This window comes from Hypanus sabinus, chromosome 8 (assembly GCF_030144855.1).
Source record: "Hypanus sabinus isolate sHypSab1 chromosome 8, sHypSab1.hap1, whole genome shotgun sequence".
Lineage (NCBI taxonomy): Eukaryota > Metazoa > Chordata > Chondrichthyes > Myliobatiformes > Dasyatidae > Hypanus > Hypanus sabinus.
This window is the reverse complement of record NC_082713.1, coordinates 79285338-79304578: the sequence shown is the minus strand read 5'-3', so window position 1 is coordinate 79304578 and position 19241 is coordinate 79285338. Positions and strand designations below refer to the sequence as shown.

The 19241-nt window shown below is 42.8% G+C and overlaps 1 protein-coding gene across 2 annotated transcripts in view; it reads right to left on the bottom strand.

Annotated features, from left to right (window-relative positions):
- The window catches only part of dock11 (dedicator of cytokinesis 11), a 307563-nt gene that overhangs the window by 60471 nt on the left and 227851 nt on the right, over positions 1 to 19241 (bottom strand). For both annotated transcript variants that reach the window (XM_059977401.1, XM_059977402.1), the window contains exon 45: positions 9291 to 9397. In XM_059977401.1, coding sequence (XP_059833384.1) covers positions 9291 to 9397 — 107 coding nt within the window. The remainder of the gene's footprint in view (positions 1 to 9290; positions 9398 to 19241) is intronic.

Sequence of the window (19241 nt, the reverse complement as noted above, 5' to 3'; positions counted from 1 at the left end):
AAAAAACGCTAAAGCAGCAAAGTGAACTTCAGCTCCACCCCAACTTCAACTTTGCCTTACTTAATGTAAGCCACAGAACAGACAACATCTCCTGCAGCAGTTTGTCACATCTCACATCTACTCCAGCTTGGTGGGTTCAAATGTGGGTGATGAGCTGGTGTGGGATCCACAGCAGGCCTGGTGGGATGGGTAGTGGTGGGTTTGGAAGGAGATACCACCCTTCCGCCATATTTATTGAACTTTGGCATGTCACCTCAATGTCCAATGCTGCTTCTCTGGGATCAGGAATTCCAGGAGTCAATGAGGATGCTAGATATTTTTCCAAGGAAGGTTTGAGAACATGTTCAAATCACTTCCTCCATCTACCTGAGAATCTCCTTCAGAGTGGCTCTAATAATAAATGTACTTTGAAACTGATTCAGTGGACTGATGTTGGGTATGTGACCTTTAGAGCCAATAGAATGTAATCTGGGCTGCTGTACTGGAGGATGCTGACCTGGGAGAAGAGGTTAACATTCGTTTGCTTCCTTTGCAGGTAGGTTTGGAAGGTTTTGCAGAGAGGGTGGTCCGTAAAGTGCTTTCAGGCACTACAGTTGGTAGTGTAGGTCATATAAGGGATAGAAGCAGCTATAAGGAGCTCCTCAACTGCAACCCTTTTGTTTATGTGAGTCCACTGGACACAGCCCCATAGCAACTTATTTAAGTTGGCCTCAGTGCCCAGTCAACAATAAGTGGAAAGGTTCAGAACCTGATTCAGAAACAACAAGCATTCCTACTGAAATCCTTAAACCTTGGCAGCAAAGGGCTCCTGTTACAAATTTTTACTACCGACATCTGGAAAGAAGACCACAAAGATGCCGTAATCATGACCATTTTGATTGCTGTAACTACAGTGTGTTTCCCAGTTGTCTGGCACAGAGAAAGTCATTCACAGGTCAACCACCTTTTTCCAGTGATCCAAGAGTGATTCCTTCTAGAAGCACAGTGGCTATGATGTTCACTGTATGGCAATTCTAAGAAAGATGCTTTAAGCATAAATAACCTCTATATGTGGCCTTTTTTAGCCTCAAACTTTAATCAAGACCTAATAATTGGCAAATAGTATCCATGTAAGCCAAGTATCAGGAAATAGCCATTCCTGGCAAGAGATGATGTTCAGTTATACCATTGAGTATTTAGTATCATCATTATTGATATAACTCCACTGGACAAACCAGGTAAATGCAATGGGCTTTGACATCAGCAGGTCAGACTTGATGGATTCTGCTTTTAGCCAATATCCCAGTGGGGGAAGAGACAAATTCCTGGAATCCTTGAGCTTTGGTGGAATGTGGCTCTTGATTTTCAGCAGCCTCATTGTGGTTGTATTCTGAAGTCATTGGGAGAACCAAAGATAAAGACAGAACATGGAAAGAGACCCTTTGGCTCATCATGTCCATGCCAAACATCAACTGCTCATCTGTACTAATCTTACATTAATCCTTTTTAATCTTCCCATATTCCAAACAACTCTTTCTGTAGTCTACCACTCACATACACACTAGGGAAACATTACAGTGGACAATTAATCTAGCAATCCGCATGTCTTTGGAATATGGGATGGAACAGGAGTACCCAGGGAAAACACATATAAACGAATAACAGTTACAGCACGGAAACAGGCCACCTCGGCCCTTCTAGTCTGTGCCGAATGCTTACTGGCACCTAGTCCCACCGACCTGCACTCAGCCCATAACCCTCCATTCCTGTCCTGTCCATATACCTATCCAATTTTACTTTAAATGACAATATCGAAGCTGTCTCTACCATTTCTACTGGAAGCTCGTTCCACTCAGCTACCACTCTCTGAGTAAAGAAATTCCCTCTCATGTTACCCCTAAACTCTTGCCCCCTAACTTTCAACTCATGTCCTCTTGCTTGAATCTCCCCTACTCTCAATGGAAAAAGCCTATCCACGTCAACTTTGTCTATCCCGCTCATAATTTTAAATACCTCTATCAAGTACCCCTTCAACCTTCTACGCTGCAAAGGAAAAGACCTAACTTGTTCAACCTTTCTCTGTAACTTAGGTGCAGAAACCCAGGTAACATTCTAGTAAATCTTCTCTGTTCTGTCTCAATTTTGTTGACATCTTTCCTATAATTTGGTGACCAGAACTGTACACAATACTCCAAATTTGGCCTTACCAATGCCTTGTACAATTTTAACATTGCATCCCAACTCCTATACTTAATGCTCTGATTTATAAAGGCCAGCATACCAAAAGCTTTCTTCACCACCCTATCCACATGAGATTCCACCTTCAGGGAACTATGCACCATTATTCCTAGATCACTCTGTTCTACTGCATTCTTCAATGCCCTAACATTTACCATGTATGTCCTATTTTGATTAGTCCTACCAAAATGTAGCACCTCACACTTATCAGCATTAAACTCCATCTGTCATCTTTCAGCCTACTCTTCTAATTCTTCTCTCTACAAGCTTTGAAAACCGACTTCATTATCCACAATGCCACCTACCTTAGTATCATCTGCATACTTACTAATCCAATTTACCACCCAATCATCCAGATCATTAGTGTATATGACAAACAACATTGGACCCAGTACAGAACCCTGAGGCACACCACTAGTCACCGGCCTCCAACCTGACAAACAGTTATCCACCACTACTCTCTGGCATCTCCCATCCAGCCACTGTTGAATCCATTTTACTACTTCAATATTAACAGCTAAAGATTGAACCTTCCTAACTAACCTTCCATGCGGAACCTTGTCAAAGGCCTTACTGAAGTCCATAGAGACAACATCCACTGGTTTACCCTCGTCAACTTTCCTAGTAACCTTTTCAAAAAATTCAATAAGATTTGTCAAACATGAGCTTCCACGCACAAATCCATGCTGACTGTTCCTAATCAGACCCTGTCTATCCAGATAATTATATATACCATCTCTAAGAATACTTTCCATTAATTTACCCACCACTGATGTTAAACTTACAGGCCTATAATTGCTAGGTTTACGCTTAGAACCCTTTTTAAACAATGGAACCACATGAGCAATACACCAATCCTCCAGCACCATCCCTGTTTCTAATGACATTTGAAATATTTCTGTCAGAGCCCCTGCTATTTCTACACTAACTTCCCTCAGGTTCCTAGGGAATATCCTGTCAGGACCTGGAGATTTATCCACTTTTATATTCCTTAAAAGTGCCAGTACTTCCTCCTCTTAAATCGTCACTGTTTCCATAATTTCCCTACTTGTTTCCCTTAACTTACACAATTCAATATCCTTCTCCTTAGTGAATACCAAAGAAAAGAAATTGTTCAAAACCTCTCCCATCTCTTTTGGCTCCACACATAGCTGTCCACTACGATTCTCTAAAGGACCAATTTTATCCCTCACTATCCTTTTGCTAATAACTGTAGAAACCCTTTGGATTTATTTTCACCTTACTTGCCAAAGCAACCTCGTATCCTCTTTTAGCTTTTCTAATTTCTTTTTTGCGATTCTTTTTACATTCTTTATATTCCTCAAGCACCTCATTTACTCCACGCTGCCTATATTTATTGCAGATCTCTCTTTTTTTCCAAACCAAGTTTCCAATATCCCTTGAAAACCATGGCTGTCTCAAACTTTTAACCTTTCCTTTCAACCTAACAGGAACATAAAGATTCTGTACCATCAAAATTTCACCTTTAAATTACCTCCATTTCTCTATTACATACTTCCCATAAAACAAATTGTCCCAATCCACTCCTTCTAAATCCTTTTGCATCTCCTCAAAGTTAGCCTTTTTCCAAATCAGACATCTCGACCCTGGGTCTAGTCCTATCGTTCTCCATAATTATATTGAAACTAATGGCATTGTAATCACTGGACCCGAAGTGCTCCCCAACACATACCTCCATCACTTGACCTATCTCATTCCCTAACAGGAGATCCAACACTGCCCTGCCTCTAGTTGGTACCTCTATGTATTGCTGCAAAAAAACTATCCTGTACACATTTTACAAACCCCAAACCATCCAGCCCTTTTACAGTATGGGCTTCCCAGTCTATGTGTGGAAAATTAAAATCTCCCACAATCACAACCCTGTGCTTACTACAAATATCTGCTATCTCCTTACAAATTTGCTCCTCCAATTCTTGCTCCCCATTAGGTGGTCTATAATACACCCCTGTACGTGTTACTATACCTTTCCCATTCCTCAATTCCACCCAAATAGTCTCCCTAGATGATCCCTCTAATCTATCCTGCCAAAGCACTACTGTAATATTTTCTCGGACAAGCAATGCAACAGCTCCCCCTCTTGTCCCTCCAATTCTATCAAACCTGAAGCAATGAAATCCAGGAATATTTAGTTGCCAATCACGCCCCTCCTGCAACCATGTTTCACCAATAGCTACATCATCATATTTCCAGGTATCAATCCATGCTCTAAGCTCATCCACCTTTCTTACAATGCTCATAGCATTAAAATAAATGTACTTAAGAAATTCTCTACCTCTTCCTCTCTGTTTATCTCTAACGGTGCAAACAACTTTTCTATCTTCTTTTTCTTCTGTCTCCCATATATCTGTTCCTACACTCTGGTTCCCCTCCCCCCTTGAATCTAGTTTAAATCCACCGGAGCCTCTCTAGCAAACCTACCTGCAAGAATATTTGTCCCCTCCAGTTCAGATGTAAACCATCCCACCAGAACAGGTCCCACCTTCCCTGGAAAACTGCTCAATTATCTATAAATCTGAAGCCCTCCCTCCTGCACCATGTCTTCAGCCACGTGTTGATCTGTGCTATCTTATTATTTCTAAACCCACCTGCACGTGGCACTGGTAGCAATCCTGAGATTGCTATCCTGAAGGTCCTGTCCTTTAACTTAGCACCTAACTCCCTAAACTCACCTTTCAGGACCTCCTCACTTTTCCTACCCACGTCATTGCTCCCTACATGGACCACGACATCCAGCTGCTCACCCTCCCTCTTGAGAATACTGAGAACTCAATCTGAGATATCGTGGACCCTGGCACCAGGGAGGCAACAGACCATCCAGGATTCTCGATCTCTTCCACAGAACCTCCTATCTGTTCCCCAAACTATCGAATTCCCTATCACTATTGGTCTCCTCTTTTCCTTCCTTCCCTCCTGAGCTGAGGGTCCAGTTTTGGTGCCAGAGATGCAACCACTGCAACTTGTCGCTGGTAGGTTCTCCCCACTAACAGTATCCAAAACGGTATACTTATTGTTGATGGGAACAGCCACAGGGGTGCTCTGCTCATTCTGCCTAATCCCCTTCCCTCTCCTGACAGCCACCTGCTACCTGTCTCCTCACTCATAATGGTGACTATCTCGCTGTAATTCCTGTTTATTTCTGCCTCTCGAATGATCCGACGTTCATCTAGCTCCAGATCCAGTTCCCTAACTCGGTTTGTCAGGAGCTGCAGCTGGATGCACCTTTTACAGGTGTAGTCATCAGGGACAATTGTGCTCGTCCTGACTTCCCACATACTGCAAACAGAGCCCTAACTGCTGCCTCCATTACCTACTCCTAAGGTAATTAAATGAATTAATGAATTAATCCATAGAGAGAACATACAAACTCCACAGAGACAGCATCGGAGGTCAGTGACTCTGGTGCTGTGAGGTAACAACTCTATTATTTATCTTACAGTGTGGCCCCATAGCTTATTATCTAAAGCCTTTGAGAATAGTTGACAATGGCATTCTGTTGATCAGGATGAGAGTGTCTGGCCAAGTTCTGGAGGTGCTAACTCTGTGAATTGGGAAGATAGTGGCTACTGAAGAGGATGGGAGGTTCCTCTGCAGTTAAAACAAAATATTTAATCTCAGGAAATGCAAACCTGACTCAGATTATTGAACATTTCAGTGTGTGAATTCTCATGAGAAATCTTAAAATATATGCCCACAAGTTAATTATAGCAAACCCATGTAACCATGTTAGATTCATTAGATACTCTCAAACCATTATTCAGTCATACTTGAACCTTTGTTATAAAGAAAAAAAATAACAGGATGATGGAACAGCAGTAAAGCTGAGAATGCTGAAAACATTCAGCATGTCTGGCAGCATTGCTGGGAAGTCCAAAAGTAAACATTTCAGGTCAAAGACTTTTCATCTGAACTTGGAACAAAAGGAAAACAAGTTAGGGTTCATGTGAATTTACGGCAAGGGAGGGATGTATCAGCTACAGGGTCCATCTGTGATATGGTGAGGGTAGTACAATACTACTACAATAAGTTGGAGAGTTCCATGGTCAATAAGTTAAGCAGAGCATTTAGAGGGTACAGACACAGAAGAGTAATGTGTTGGAAATACCAATACTAAAGAGGAAAAAATCTAAGCAAATATCACACATAGATACTTGGACTGAAGATGACTACTTCTAATGTAAACATACAGACTACTTAAACTGGATAGCTTGATATTGAGCACGGAAGGCTTCAACATACCCATATGGAAGATCAGGAGTCATTCCTCGTTCTTGCATTGGTTCTCATTGTAGGGGGCCACTGACAGAAAGGTTGGGGAAGAGTAAGATGATGAAATAAAGTGACAGGCAACTGGATCTTCAGTGGTTGCACGAGGAAGCGCTAGGCGACAGAGAACCATCGGAATGGATAGAGGAGCCAACCAGGGAGGGGATTGTCACAGTGAAACGGCATCCTGTTATCATTCTAACAGGAAGATAATTAAACAGGTCCAAGGGAAGAATTTTCAATAAAGGTTTTGAGCTGGAAAAGAAATATTGGCAAAAAGTGTGTGGCACTCAGTCAGTGGTAGGGCAGTGTTTAAATTACCAGGTTAATAACTCAAAGCATTGAGTACAGAAGTTGGGATGTAATGCTAAATTTGTACAAGGCACTGGTAAGGCCAAATTTGGAAGATTGTGTGCAGTTCTGGTCACTGAATTATAGGAACGGTATCAATAAATTAGAGAGAGTGCAGAGACGATTTACTAGGATGTTACCTGGGTTTCAGCAATTAAGTTACAGAGAAAGGTTGAACAAGTTAGGTCTCTATTCATTGGAGCGTAGAAGGTTGAGGGGGGATTTGATCGAGGTGTTTAAAATTTTGAGAGGGATAGATAGAGTTGACATGAACAGGCTGTTTCCATTGAGAGTAGGGGAGATTCAAACTAAAGGACATGATTTGAGAGTTAGGGGGCAGAAGTTTAAGGGAAACACGAGGGGGTATTTCTTTACTCAAAGAGTGATAGCTGTGTGGAATGAGCTTCCTGTAGAAGTAGTAGAGGCCAGTTCAGTTGTGTCATTTAAGGTAAAATTGGATAGGTATATGGACAGGAAAGGAGTGGAGGGTTATGGGCTGAGTGCGGGTAGGTGGGACTAGGTGAGATTAAGGGTTCGGCACGGACTAGTAGGGCCAAGATGGCCTGTTTCCGTGCTGTGATTGTTATATGGTTATAACCCAGAGACCCAAAACAACATAGATCCAAATTTAAATCAAAAAGCTAGGTTTAGCAGTGAGGATTACCACAAAATTACCATGTTATGATAAAAATCTGCGCAGTCTACCAACTTCCTTTGGAAGAGCAAATTGTACTAATGTCTGGCACAATGTGGTTGGATTCTTAAACATAGCATGTCAAGGTAGTCAGGGTAAAGGATGAAATAAAGGGTGATCTTTCGACTGATCCTCACACCCTCCACACACACCTGAATCATTCTTGTACATTGTTGGGAGGATCAAGTTGATTTAATTTATAAAACTATTAATTAATTTATATTAGCAGACAACTGGCTGTAATCTGGGATTCCTGTTCCCAGTTAGACTTCATTTCCTCATTCGGGAATTACGTACAAGTGTCATTGTTTGTCTGTGGGAACTGTGAGAGAGGTCAGGAGGTAAACATCTGACCAAGCAAAAAAAAAACCAGACATGTATCAGTCTCTCTTTCAAATGGACACAATGACTGAGGAGTGTCCTTGGCACTGCAAGGTTAAGAATTCCAAATGCTCACCACTCTCTGAATGCAAAAAACAAATTCTCCTTGCTTTAGTCCTAAAAGCCTTACTCTGAGACCCAACACTGGTCCTAAACATTTCTTTAACTTGTCAAGGCACATGAGAATCTTGTAAGTTTGTTCTAATTATCCAGTTGTGTAAGATTCAAAGACACTTGTTGAAGACATGTAATAAGTTGTTAACTGATACTTAATGAATGGCTCACCACCCGACACCCCAGAGCCTTTCCACCATGGACGTGACAGGAATCAGGTGTGCGATGGAAGACACTGCACCTGCCTGGATGAGAGCAGCTCCTACATTTTATCAAGATACTCAACAACTTCCAAGACAAAGTGTTTCACTTGATTAGTACGCTAAATGTTTATTCCCTCTACCATTGGTAAACAGTGGTTGCAGTGTGGGCAACCTACAAAACACACAGCAGGTACTTGTCTAGACTATTCTACCATCAAGAAAACACAGGGCAGCAGGTTTACACAAGTACCATTACCTACAAGTATCCCCCCAAATTGACATACCATCCCGACTGATATGCAGGTGATGGCAATCCTTTGAACATGAAGCACTGAGGCATTTGACAGAGGTGGCAAAGTGCTTTAGATTTTTGGCTGGATATCTGTCAAGAAATGCAATTGTCTTTTTCTCCCTGTAAAACTCGGGCAGATGGTGATAGATGAATGTACTGTTATGATCAGATTAGGGAAATACCTCTTAGGAATAACACTTCCAACTATAAGCTTAAACAATTCTAAGGGGTGCAGGTAGGAAGAGATCCTCAGATCCAGTCTTCCGTTCAAGTGCCCCAGAACACTTGGCCCATTTTGTTTCACCCATCCACAGGGGTCCTCAGTCTCCTACCCAACTGCACCCTGCAGTCAGTGTTACATGGGCAATACAGCAAAAGCCATTTTGTGCCCTGAACGAATCCGTGGACAGTGCATAAAACAACTGACTGAGTAAATCTCTCAGATGATTTGATCAGCAGCTGAGAAATTCCGCATTACGTTTCCAGTATGAGATAGGCCTAAACTGAATGATAGGTCTTTGAGATGACATCAGAAAGAGAGTGGTTCAGAGAGTGCACGAATATCATAGTGCCTCAATGAAGCAACAATCTAGGTAACGGGCTAATATCTCAGGAATGGGATGAGAACTCTATGCTTTTGGAGCTGGACAAGAATGTGACCATTTAACAGGATGATGTGAAAATCTAGCTATTCAATGAATATCACATTTTTGTTGTAGTGGAAGAAAAGCTACTAATTATGAGATTTTACCTCAGTGTAATTTACATCCTGCATTCCTGAATCCTCTTTTGTTGCTGCTTCCTCCTCAACATTGGGGGTGATTGCTTTGAAAGCTGAACATCCTTTAGGAAATAGTTCTGTGAATAAAAAAAAACAACATTGTAAATATACATAAATCAGATGCAAAATAAATCTCAACAGGTGCACAAACGGCAAACAATAGAGCAGTTACAATTGTTGATCTGAAATACTAATTCAGTTTCTCTTATGTACCACCAGGATCAAGTACAGCTTCTATCACACTGATACAAGACTATTGAATAGTCCCTTAGTACAATAAGATGAAGCCTTGACATCACAGTCTACCTCGTTACGAGCTTGCTATCTGTGCGCACTGCACTTTCTCGGTAACTGGCACACTTTATTCTGTACTCAATTATTTTTCCCCTTGTTATGCCTCAATAGAATGATGTGATGTAAGGACCTGTATGGGTGGCATGAGAAACAATGTTTTTCATTGAACCCCAGTACATATGAAAATAATATATCAATTAGCCAATATGGTGAGCACTACCCTTTGATTTTGCCCCTTAAGCCACAGTTTTTTAAACAATGATGGAAAAACATAACTGACTTTGCAGACTTCTTATTTTGATGATTGTCTTCAGCACAAGAAGCTGCCATTTGGCCCAAAGTGCCTATGCTGGCCCTCATACAATACCACTCTCTCCCATTTTCTTATAACCTAATGCATGTACCTGACACCCATTCTGTTTCCTTCTCCCACATTCACACCAACACCTCCCAAATTCTAACACTCGGCTGCATGGCAGGAATAATTTAAAGTAGCCATTCAAACTTACAACCTGCAAGTCTTTGGGATGTGGAAGGAAAATGGATGGCTCAGGGGAAAGCCAGTCTTAGGGAGAACATGCAAACTCCACACAGACAGTGCAGGAAGTCAGGATCAAACATGGGTCAGTAGAACTATGAAGCAGTTGCACCACTATATTGCCATAGCTTTAGTGAATAAAAATTAAAAATAACAAGGGACTAAAATCCCAAACTAATAAAATACACAAAACCAAGATCTGATGAGATGACAGGTCCAGAATTGTGTTGTAGCAGCAGTTGCTTTAATTTACGTATTGGGGATGTTGAGTATTGCTGGTAATCACTAATTGGCCCAGATTTCCTCCAGTTTCCTCCCACACCCCAAGGACACATAGGTTGGTTAAACTGCCCTTGTGTATCAAAAGGAAGGGAAGAAGATACACAAATTGGAGGTTGCATTTGAAGGGAACACTCTGGGGATATCGGCTTAAGGATCCAGTGGGCTGAATGTTCACTTTCTGTGTTGCAATAATTACGTCACAGAGAGGCTGGCAGAATGGGCAGAAAGCAGAAGGTGGAATTTACTTGAGATAATCTGTGTTAGGGAGGGATGTAAACAGTGGCATTTGCAAGAGGTAGTATGTAAGAACAGAGGAGGTGGCAAGATTTACTTCAAGAACAGTTGGTAAAAGAAATAAGTGTTACAGGTAAATCACCGAGTTATACAGCATAGAAACAGGCCTTTTGGCCCATTCATCCAAGTGGACTAAGATAGACAATAGACAAGATGATGAACCACATTAATCAGATTTGCCTAAGTTTGATCCATATCTCTGTAAACCTTTCTTATCCATGCACCTGAACTAGTGTATTCAGATCCACCACTTATGCTGGCAGCTAGTTCCACAGACCCACCAAACTCTGTGTTAAAAACTTGCTTCTCTGATCCCCTTTAAACCTTTCCCCTCTCACCTTAAAACTATGCCCTTCAAACATAGACTGCTCTATCCGAGGGGGAAGAACAGATTGAGAGCACCAATCATATCTGTAAGGAACATAATTTTATAAACCTCCATGAAGTCACTCCTTTATTCCAGAGAACACCCCTACAGTCTCTTCCCTATTACTCAAGCCCTTCCGTTCAGCAACATTCCTGTAAAATTTGCCTGTGTTTTCACTGGTTTTCTGTCATATTTTCCATAACGACCAGAACAACACACAACACTCCAAATGCAACCTTGTCAATGATAGACAATAGACAATAGGTGCAGAAGTAGACCATTCGGCCCCTCGAGTCTGCACCGCCATTCTGAGATCATGGCTGATCATTCACTATCAATACCCAGTCCCTGCCTTGTCCCCATATCCCTTGATTCCCCTATCCATCAGATATCTATCCAGCTCCTTCTTGAAAGCATCCAGAGAATTGGCCTCCACCGTCTTCCGAGGCAATGCATTCCACACCTCCACAACTCTCTGGGAGAAGAAGCTCTTCCTCAACTCTGTTTTAAATAACTGACCTCTTATTCTCAATCCATGCCCTCTGGTACTGGACTCTCCCAACATCTGGAACATATTTCCTGCCTCAATCCTATCAAATCCTTTAATTATCTTAAACATTTCAATCAGATCCCCTCTCAATCTCCTCAATTCCAGCGTGTACAAGCCCAATCTCTCCAATCTCTCTGCGTAAGACAGCCCTGCCATCCCAGGAATCAACCTAGTGAATCTACGCTGCACTTCCTCAATTGCCAGAATGTCCTTCCTTAAACCTGGAGACCAAAACTGTACACAATATTCCAGGTGTGGTCTCACCAGGGCCCTGGACAAATGCAAAAGAACATCCTTGCTCTTGTATTCAATTCCCCTTGTAATAAAGGCCAACATTCCATTTGCCCTCTTCACTGCCTGTTGCACTTGCTCATTCACCTTCATTGACTAGTATCGTCAGCAAACTTGCTGATATAGTTTTCAATGCCCTCATCTAAATCATTGACATAAATCGTAAAGAGCTGTGGTCCCAATACAGAGCCCTGTGGTACCCCACTAGTCACCTCCAGCCAGTCTGAGAAACACCCATTCACTGCTACCCTTTGCTTTCTATCTGCCAACCAGTTTTCTATCCATGTTGAAACCCTGCCCCCAATGCCATGAGCTCTGATTTTACTCACCAATCTCCTATGTGGCACCTTATCGAATGCCTTCTGAAAATCTAGGTACACAACATCTACTGGCTTACCCTCGTCTAACATCCTTATTACACCCTCGAAAAACTCCAACAGATTAGTCAAGCATGATTTGCCCTTGGTAAATCCATGCTGGCTCGGCCTAATCCTATTTCTGCCATCTAGATGTGCCACTATTTCGTCCTTAGTAATGGACTCAAGCATCTTCCCCACGACTGACGTTAGGCCAACAGGGCGATAGTTCTCCATTTTCTCCTTCCCTCCCTTCTTGAAAAGTGGGACAACATTAGCCACTCTCCAATCTTCAGGAACTGATCCTGAATCTAAGGAACATTGGAAAATGATTACCAATGCATCCGCAATTTCCTGAGCCACCTCTTTTAGAACCCTCGGATGCAGACCATCTGGACCCAGGGATTTATTAGCCTTCAGTCCTACCAGTCTACTCATCACAGTTTCTTTCCTAATGTCAATCTGTCTCAATTCCTCTGATATCTTATGACCCTGGCCCATCCATACATCTGGGAGATTGCTTTTGTCCTCCCTGGTGAAGACAGATCTAAAGTATGCATTAAATTCTGTTGCCATTTCCCTGTTTCCCATAACAATTTCTCCCAATTCATTCTTCAAGGGGCCAACATTGTTCTTAACTATCTTCTTTCTCTTCACATAGCTAAAAAAGCTTTTGCTGAACCCTTTTATATTCCTGGCTAGACTGAGCTCATACCTGATTTTTTCTCTCCGTATTGCTTTTTTAGTTAAGATCTGCTGTTCCTTAAAACTTTCCCAATCATCTGTATTCCCACTCATCTTAGCCCTGTCATACTTCTTTTTCTTTAATGCTATACAATCTCTGACTTCCTTTGTCAACCACTGTGGCCCCTTCCCCCTCTTTGAATCCTTCCTTCTCATTGGAATGAACTGCATTTGCATCTTTTGTATTATGCCCAAGAATATCTGCCACTGCTGATCCACTGTCTTTCCTGCCAGGGCATCTGCCCATTTAACTTTGGTCAGCTCTTCCCTCATGGTTCCATAGTCTCCTTTATTTAATTGCAACACTGACACCTCTGATCTGCCCCTATCCCTCTCAAATTGTAGATAAAAACTTATCATGTTATGATCACTACTTCCTAATGGCTCCTTTACTTCAAGATCACTTATCAATTCCTGTTCATTACACATCACCAAGTCCAAAATAGCCTCGTTCCTGGTTGGCTCAAGCACAAGCTGTTCCAAAAATACATCCCTTAGACACTCCACAAACTCCCTATCCTGGGGTCCAGCACCTACCTGATTCTCCCAGTCCACCTACATGTTGAAATCTCCCATAATGACTGCATTACCTTTAGCACATGCCAATGTTAACTTCCTAATCAACTTGTACCCAATATCCACGCTACTGTTTGGGGGCCTGTACACAACACCCATTAGGGTCTTTTTACCCTTACTGTTCCTCAGTTCAATCCCCACAGACTCTACTTCCCCTGTTCCCAAGTCACTGAATCTCATTCCTCACCAACAGGGCCACCCCACCCAATCTTCCCATATTTCTGTCTCTACGATAGCACGTATACCCTGGTACACTCAATTCCCAGGCCTGATCCCCTTGCAGCCATGTCTCCGTTATCCCAACAATATCGTAGTTCCCCATTTTCATCTGAGCTTCAAGCTCATCTGTCTTATTTCTGACACTATGCGCATTCAAGTATAGAATTCTTAGCCCATTCCTCCTCTCTTTGCTTAAAACACTGTCTACTGTACCTAACCCAGCTCCTTGAACTTCCATCGGGCAAATTGCACCCTGAATTTTGATGACCTTCTCAAGATCACCCAAACCTTGTACACATTTAACCCCATGCACCTTCTGACCAACCCTCTGGATCTGGATCCCTGCCCCCTGCACATCTAGTTTAAACCCCCCCGAGCAGCACTGGCAAATACTCCTGCAAGAATGTTAGTACCCCTCCGGTTCAGATGTAGACCATCCCTTCAAAACAGATCCCAATGTCCCTGGAACAAAGACCAATTATCCAAAAACCTGAACCCTTCCTTCCTGCACCATGCTCTCAGCCTCGTATTAATGTGCATAATCATTCTATTCTCCGCCTCACTTGCACGTGGCACAGGTAGCAATCCCGAGATTGTCACCCTGGAGGTCCTGCCTTTCAGCTTCACTCCTAACTCCCTGAACTCTCTAAGCAGGACCCCCTCACTCACCTTACCTACATCATTGGTCCCTACATGGACCACTACATCTGGGTTCATGCCCTCACTCTCAAGAATAGCCTGCACCCGATCTGAGATGTCCTGGACCCTGGCACCAGGGAGGCAACATACCATCCGAGACTCCCGATCTGCCCCACAAAATCTCCTATCTGCCCCCCTAACTATAGAGTCCCCTAAAACTATCGCTCTCTTCTCTTCCCTCCTCCCCTTTCTAGTTGAGGGTTCAACCTCTGTGCCAGAGGCAGGACCACTACAACTCATTCCTGGTAGGTCATCCCCATCAACAGTATCCAGTACGGTATGCTTATTGTTAATGGGAATGGCCGCAGGGGTGCTCTGCTCTCTCTGCCTGCTCCCCCTGCCTCTCTGGACCGTCACCCATCTGCCTACTTCTTGGTTTTTTGGTGTGACTACCTCCTGATAACTCCTATCTATCTCTGCCTCCACCTCCCGAATGATCCGTAGTTCATCCAGCTCCTGCTCCAACTCCCTAACTCGGTCTGACAGGAGCTGCAGCTGGACGCACCTTTTGCAGGTGTGGTCATCAGGGACAACTGTGTTGACCCTGACCTCCCACATACGGAGCACACCACTGCTCTGACCGTCTCCCCCATACCTGAACTGGATTAATAGAATGTCTAAAAAGCACCTAGCGACTTTACCTTCTTCCCCTCAGCGAGCAATCACACAAGCTTACCGAAGTCCCCTTACGCTGAAGCCCACTTAGCCAAAGCCAAATGATATGAACGACTGTAACATGATGCCCCAACTCAAATACTCCACACCTCAACCAACAAGTACAAGCATTCTTTAGTTATGACTCTCTCACTATATCACCACTTTCAAGGAACTATGTATTTACCTGAACACCTTACTGTTCAATAACACTCCCCAGGGCCCCATCATTCACTTTGTATATCTTCTCCCAAATATTTTCAGGCTTTATAGCAGAGGTATTGAGTACAAAAAGCAGAGAGAATATGTTGTAGGTTTTAAAATTCTGGTTAGGCCACAAGTAAAGTACTTCATCCGCTTCTTGCTACCACAACTCAGGAAGGATGTGGAGAATTACCAGAATGGTTGTAACAAAGGGAAATACTTGCTGGAAGGTTAGGTCAGAGAGGCCATAGTTGTTCCCCTTGAAGCAGAGGTGGTTGCGATGAGGGCTGACAGATGTGCACCGGATTAGAACTCGTTTAAGTAAAACACATAAAGAATAAATGGTTTGTATGAGCAGGGTCACAGATTTCAGGTTCTACACTAGCAATACTGGAGCATGAGAAATAACTATATTTTAAAACAGAGAGTGATAATTATTTGGAAGGAGCCACAAACAACTTTGCTGATGGAATCCAGTGGATCAAGAGGTATCTGTTGAAGGAAAATAATTTTTGACATTTCAGAAGAAAGCTCTGCACCAGAACTGAGAGCAGAGTGGGAAGATACCTAGTAGAAATAGAATAAGGGGAGTGGTGAGATGGAGGCCAGCTGGTGATCAGAATCAGATTTAAAATCACTGTCATATGTAATGAAACATGTTGTTTTGCGGCAACAGTACATTGCACTATATAGTAATACAAAGTATAAATTACAAAAGATATATAAAAGTACGTGTGCGTACGTGTGCATGCGCGCGCACAAGGAGAAAAATTGAAAGGTAAATACTGAGGTAAGATTCAGGGGTTCATTGTCCATTCAGAAATCCGATGGTGGAGAAGAAACTGTTCCTGAGTATATGTCTTCTCAAATTCCCAATGAAATATAGCTGTTATTGTGCCTTCTCTGTAATTGCATCAATATATTGCGTTCAGGGTAGATCCTCAGAGATGATGATACCCAGGAACTACTCACCCTTTCCACTTCTGCTTCCTTGATGAGGGTGGGCATGCGTTCCCTTGACTTCCCTTAAGTTCCCTTTGGTCTTACTGATGTTGCAACATCATTCACTCAGCTGATCCAGCTTGCTTCAGTATGCATCCTCATTGGCAGAATTTCAAACAGCAACAATAGAAAACAAGGGAATATCTGCAGATGCTGGAAATCCAGGAACACACACAAAATGCTCCCTGGTCTGCTGCTCCTCTTTTTCTGCCAACAATATTGTGTCATTGGCAAATTTATAGATGGCATTTGAGCTGTGCCTAGCCACAGTTGTGGGTGCAGAGAGAGAACAGTGGACTAAGCACACACATCCTTGAGGTTTGCCAGTGAGGAGATGTTATCTCCGATCCACATAGATTGTTGTGTCCTGGTGAGGAAGTCAAGGATCCTGTCAATAAACAGCAGCCTGACAGAGGTGGTACTATTGTCCAGGTGATCCGAGGCCGAATGGAAAGCCAGTGAGATTGCAGCCACTGTAGAGCTATTGAGGCAAAAGGCAAATTGTTTACGCAGGAGTTGATTCCAGCCATGATCAGCCTCTCAAAGCATTTCATCACAGTAGATGTAATGCCACTGGGTGATAGTGGTTGAAGCAGCTCACCCTGTGCTTCTTGGGAACTGGTAATATTTTGAAACCAATGGAAATCTCTAACAACAATGGACTAACTGCTCTGACTGAAGCAACGAGAGACTGAAGATATCCTTGACCACTCCCACCAGCTGGTTGGCACAGGCTTTCAGAACTCCGCCAGGTACACCATCAGGGCCTGATAGCTTGTGATAGTTCACCATTATGAAAGATGTTCTGACATTGGCCTCTGAGATTGAAATCACAAGATCACTGGATGCTGCAGGGATTCACATAAAAGGTGTTGACCTCATCTGGGAGTGAAGTATCACAGCCATTCATGATGTTAAGTTTTATTTAGTAGGAAGTAATGGCCTTAAAATTCTGCCAGAGCTGACATGCATTCAATTCTGCCTCTAAGCTCAAATGGAATTGGCTTCTCTTAAAATAGCCTTCTGTAGGCTGTACTTGGGCTTCTTGCATAGCAGACTGAGGAGGGGTGAATGACAAATCAGCAGATAAAGCCAGGTGTGGAAGATGTAGGAATGGAATTGTGAGACAGAGGCAGCTGGATGATAGATTCGGGCAGACAAATAATGAGGAGAGGTAGATGGGGCCAGGTGGGGTAAGGGTAGGGTGACTAGGAGGATGAAGACCAGAACACGAAGGTGGAATGTGACACAATGATAATGGGCACCATCAGGGTAGGTGAAGGGCAGATGAAACCAGAACCAGATGGACAGGGCTGATGGGTGAAATGAACCAGGATCAGGAGAAGGATCATCAGGAGGGAGGATTTCAAAAGATTGTTAACTTGCAACTTAATAGCTCTCAGCTTGCTGAGGTTGATGGACAGAGCAGGGGAATGGGATTGACCAGTCCTCTTTAGGATGACCAGCCTCTGCCTGCTCTGTGGAGGCTCTATGACTTTGGCTGAATGAGAACAATTTCAATCACATTCACCGCATCCACAAGGAAAACTGTTGTATTAAACATGACATTTGCACAAATGAGATTTGCACCATCTCATTCTGGACAGAAGGCTATTGCTAAGCTAGGAAGCAAATAGATTGTGAGGTTATTTCTACCATTTTTTTCAATATTCATTCGAGTACAGAATCTTACCATAATCATATGCATGGAAAGAAATTTTGGTTTTGTAGATGAAGCTGGACTTGTTTGCTTACAGTTCAATGGAGTATTAATAAAGATTTAATGATGATTCCTGATACTGTAAATAAGGTGGAGTTGTCTTCAGTTGAGCTGCTTTGTAGCCATAGGAGCAACACTGATGAATTCAGTAAGTCAGGCAGCATCAATGGAGGGAAATGAACAGTCAATGTTTCAGGCCGAAGCCCTTCAGGTTTCAGACTCAGAAGAACCTTAGCAGGGAAGTAAAAAGCAAAGTAACAAATATATTTAAAAATAATGTAGCTCAAGTCCCTGAATGTCCGGGCCTGTAAGTTGATAATGCATGGATGTTGTCCTGGAGCCACGTTTTTTCAAGGAGAGTCCACAGCGGTTCCTCATATCACACAGTGGAGCTGTAGTCGAGCACAATCCAACTTGTCTTCCACTGAGTGAACACTGGAGAGAAGCAGAGATGGAAATGTAGGCCTCTGATCCAGCAGGGAATCCAGTGGGACATAGCCAGCTCTGGCATCTCTGAATGAGGCCTGGACCACACTTAAACTGAGACCATGCACCTCTCCCGTCATCAGTCTCACCAATGAATCAGACTCGCAGTATATACTCTGGCTATTGGGAAAACAGAGGGGGTGGAGCTGACTCAAGAGCTCTTTCAAAGATCCAACAGACACCACATAGGCCAATGGCCTTCTGACTAACTTCATGTTTCCTAGTACTGAAACAGGTTTCTGAGGCACCAGAAGTCATTGGGAGTCCTCTGCATGTTCACCACACTTCAGATTAAACAAAAGCTGGGATCTTGAAACTTTATCCTGCTTTGTACACAAATGAGGTTTGACATCAGGAGGAATTAATTGGTGGAATTGTGGAAGTTTATAGCACCACTGCCCTTTGAGTAAACACTGTTTTGCTTCTTATAGTTAAACTGTAAACCTCCCCATAGCCCTGACGCTACTTGCTTACCATATTTATCGTTTCCACTTGAGAAAATGTGGTTCTTTCTCCCTTGAAGCCATCTAATTGGCTCAGCATTGTTAATTCCTGATCCCTAATTGTTAAGAAGCAAGTAAACCTCTCCCTTTAGTTTTTTTTCTCTATTTAACATACTCTTTGGCTTATTAACCCTGTGATCTT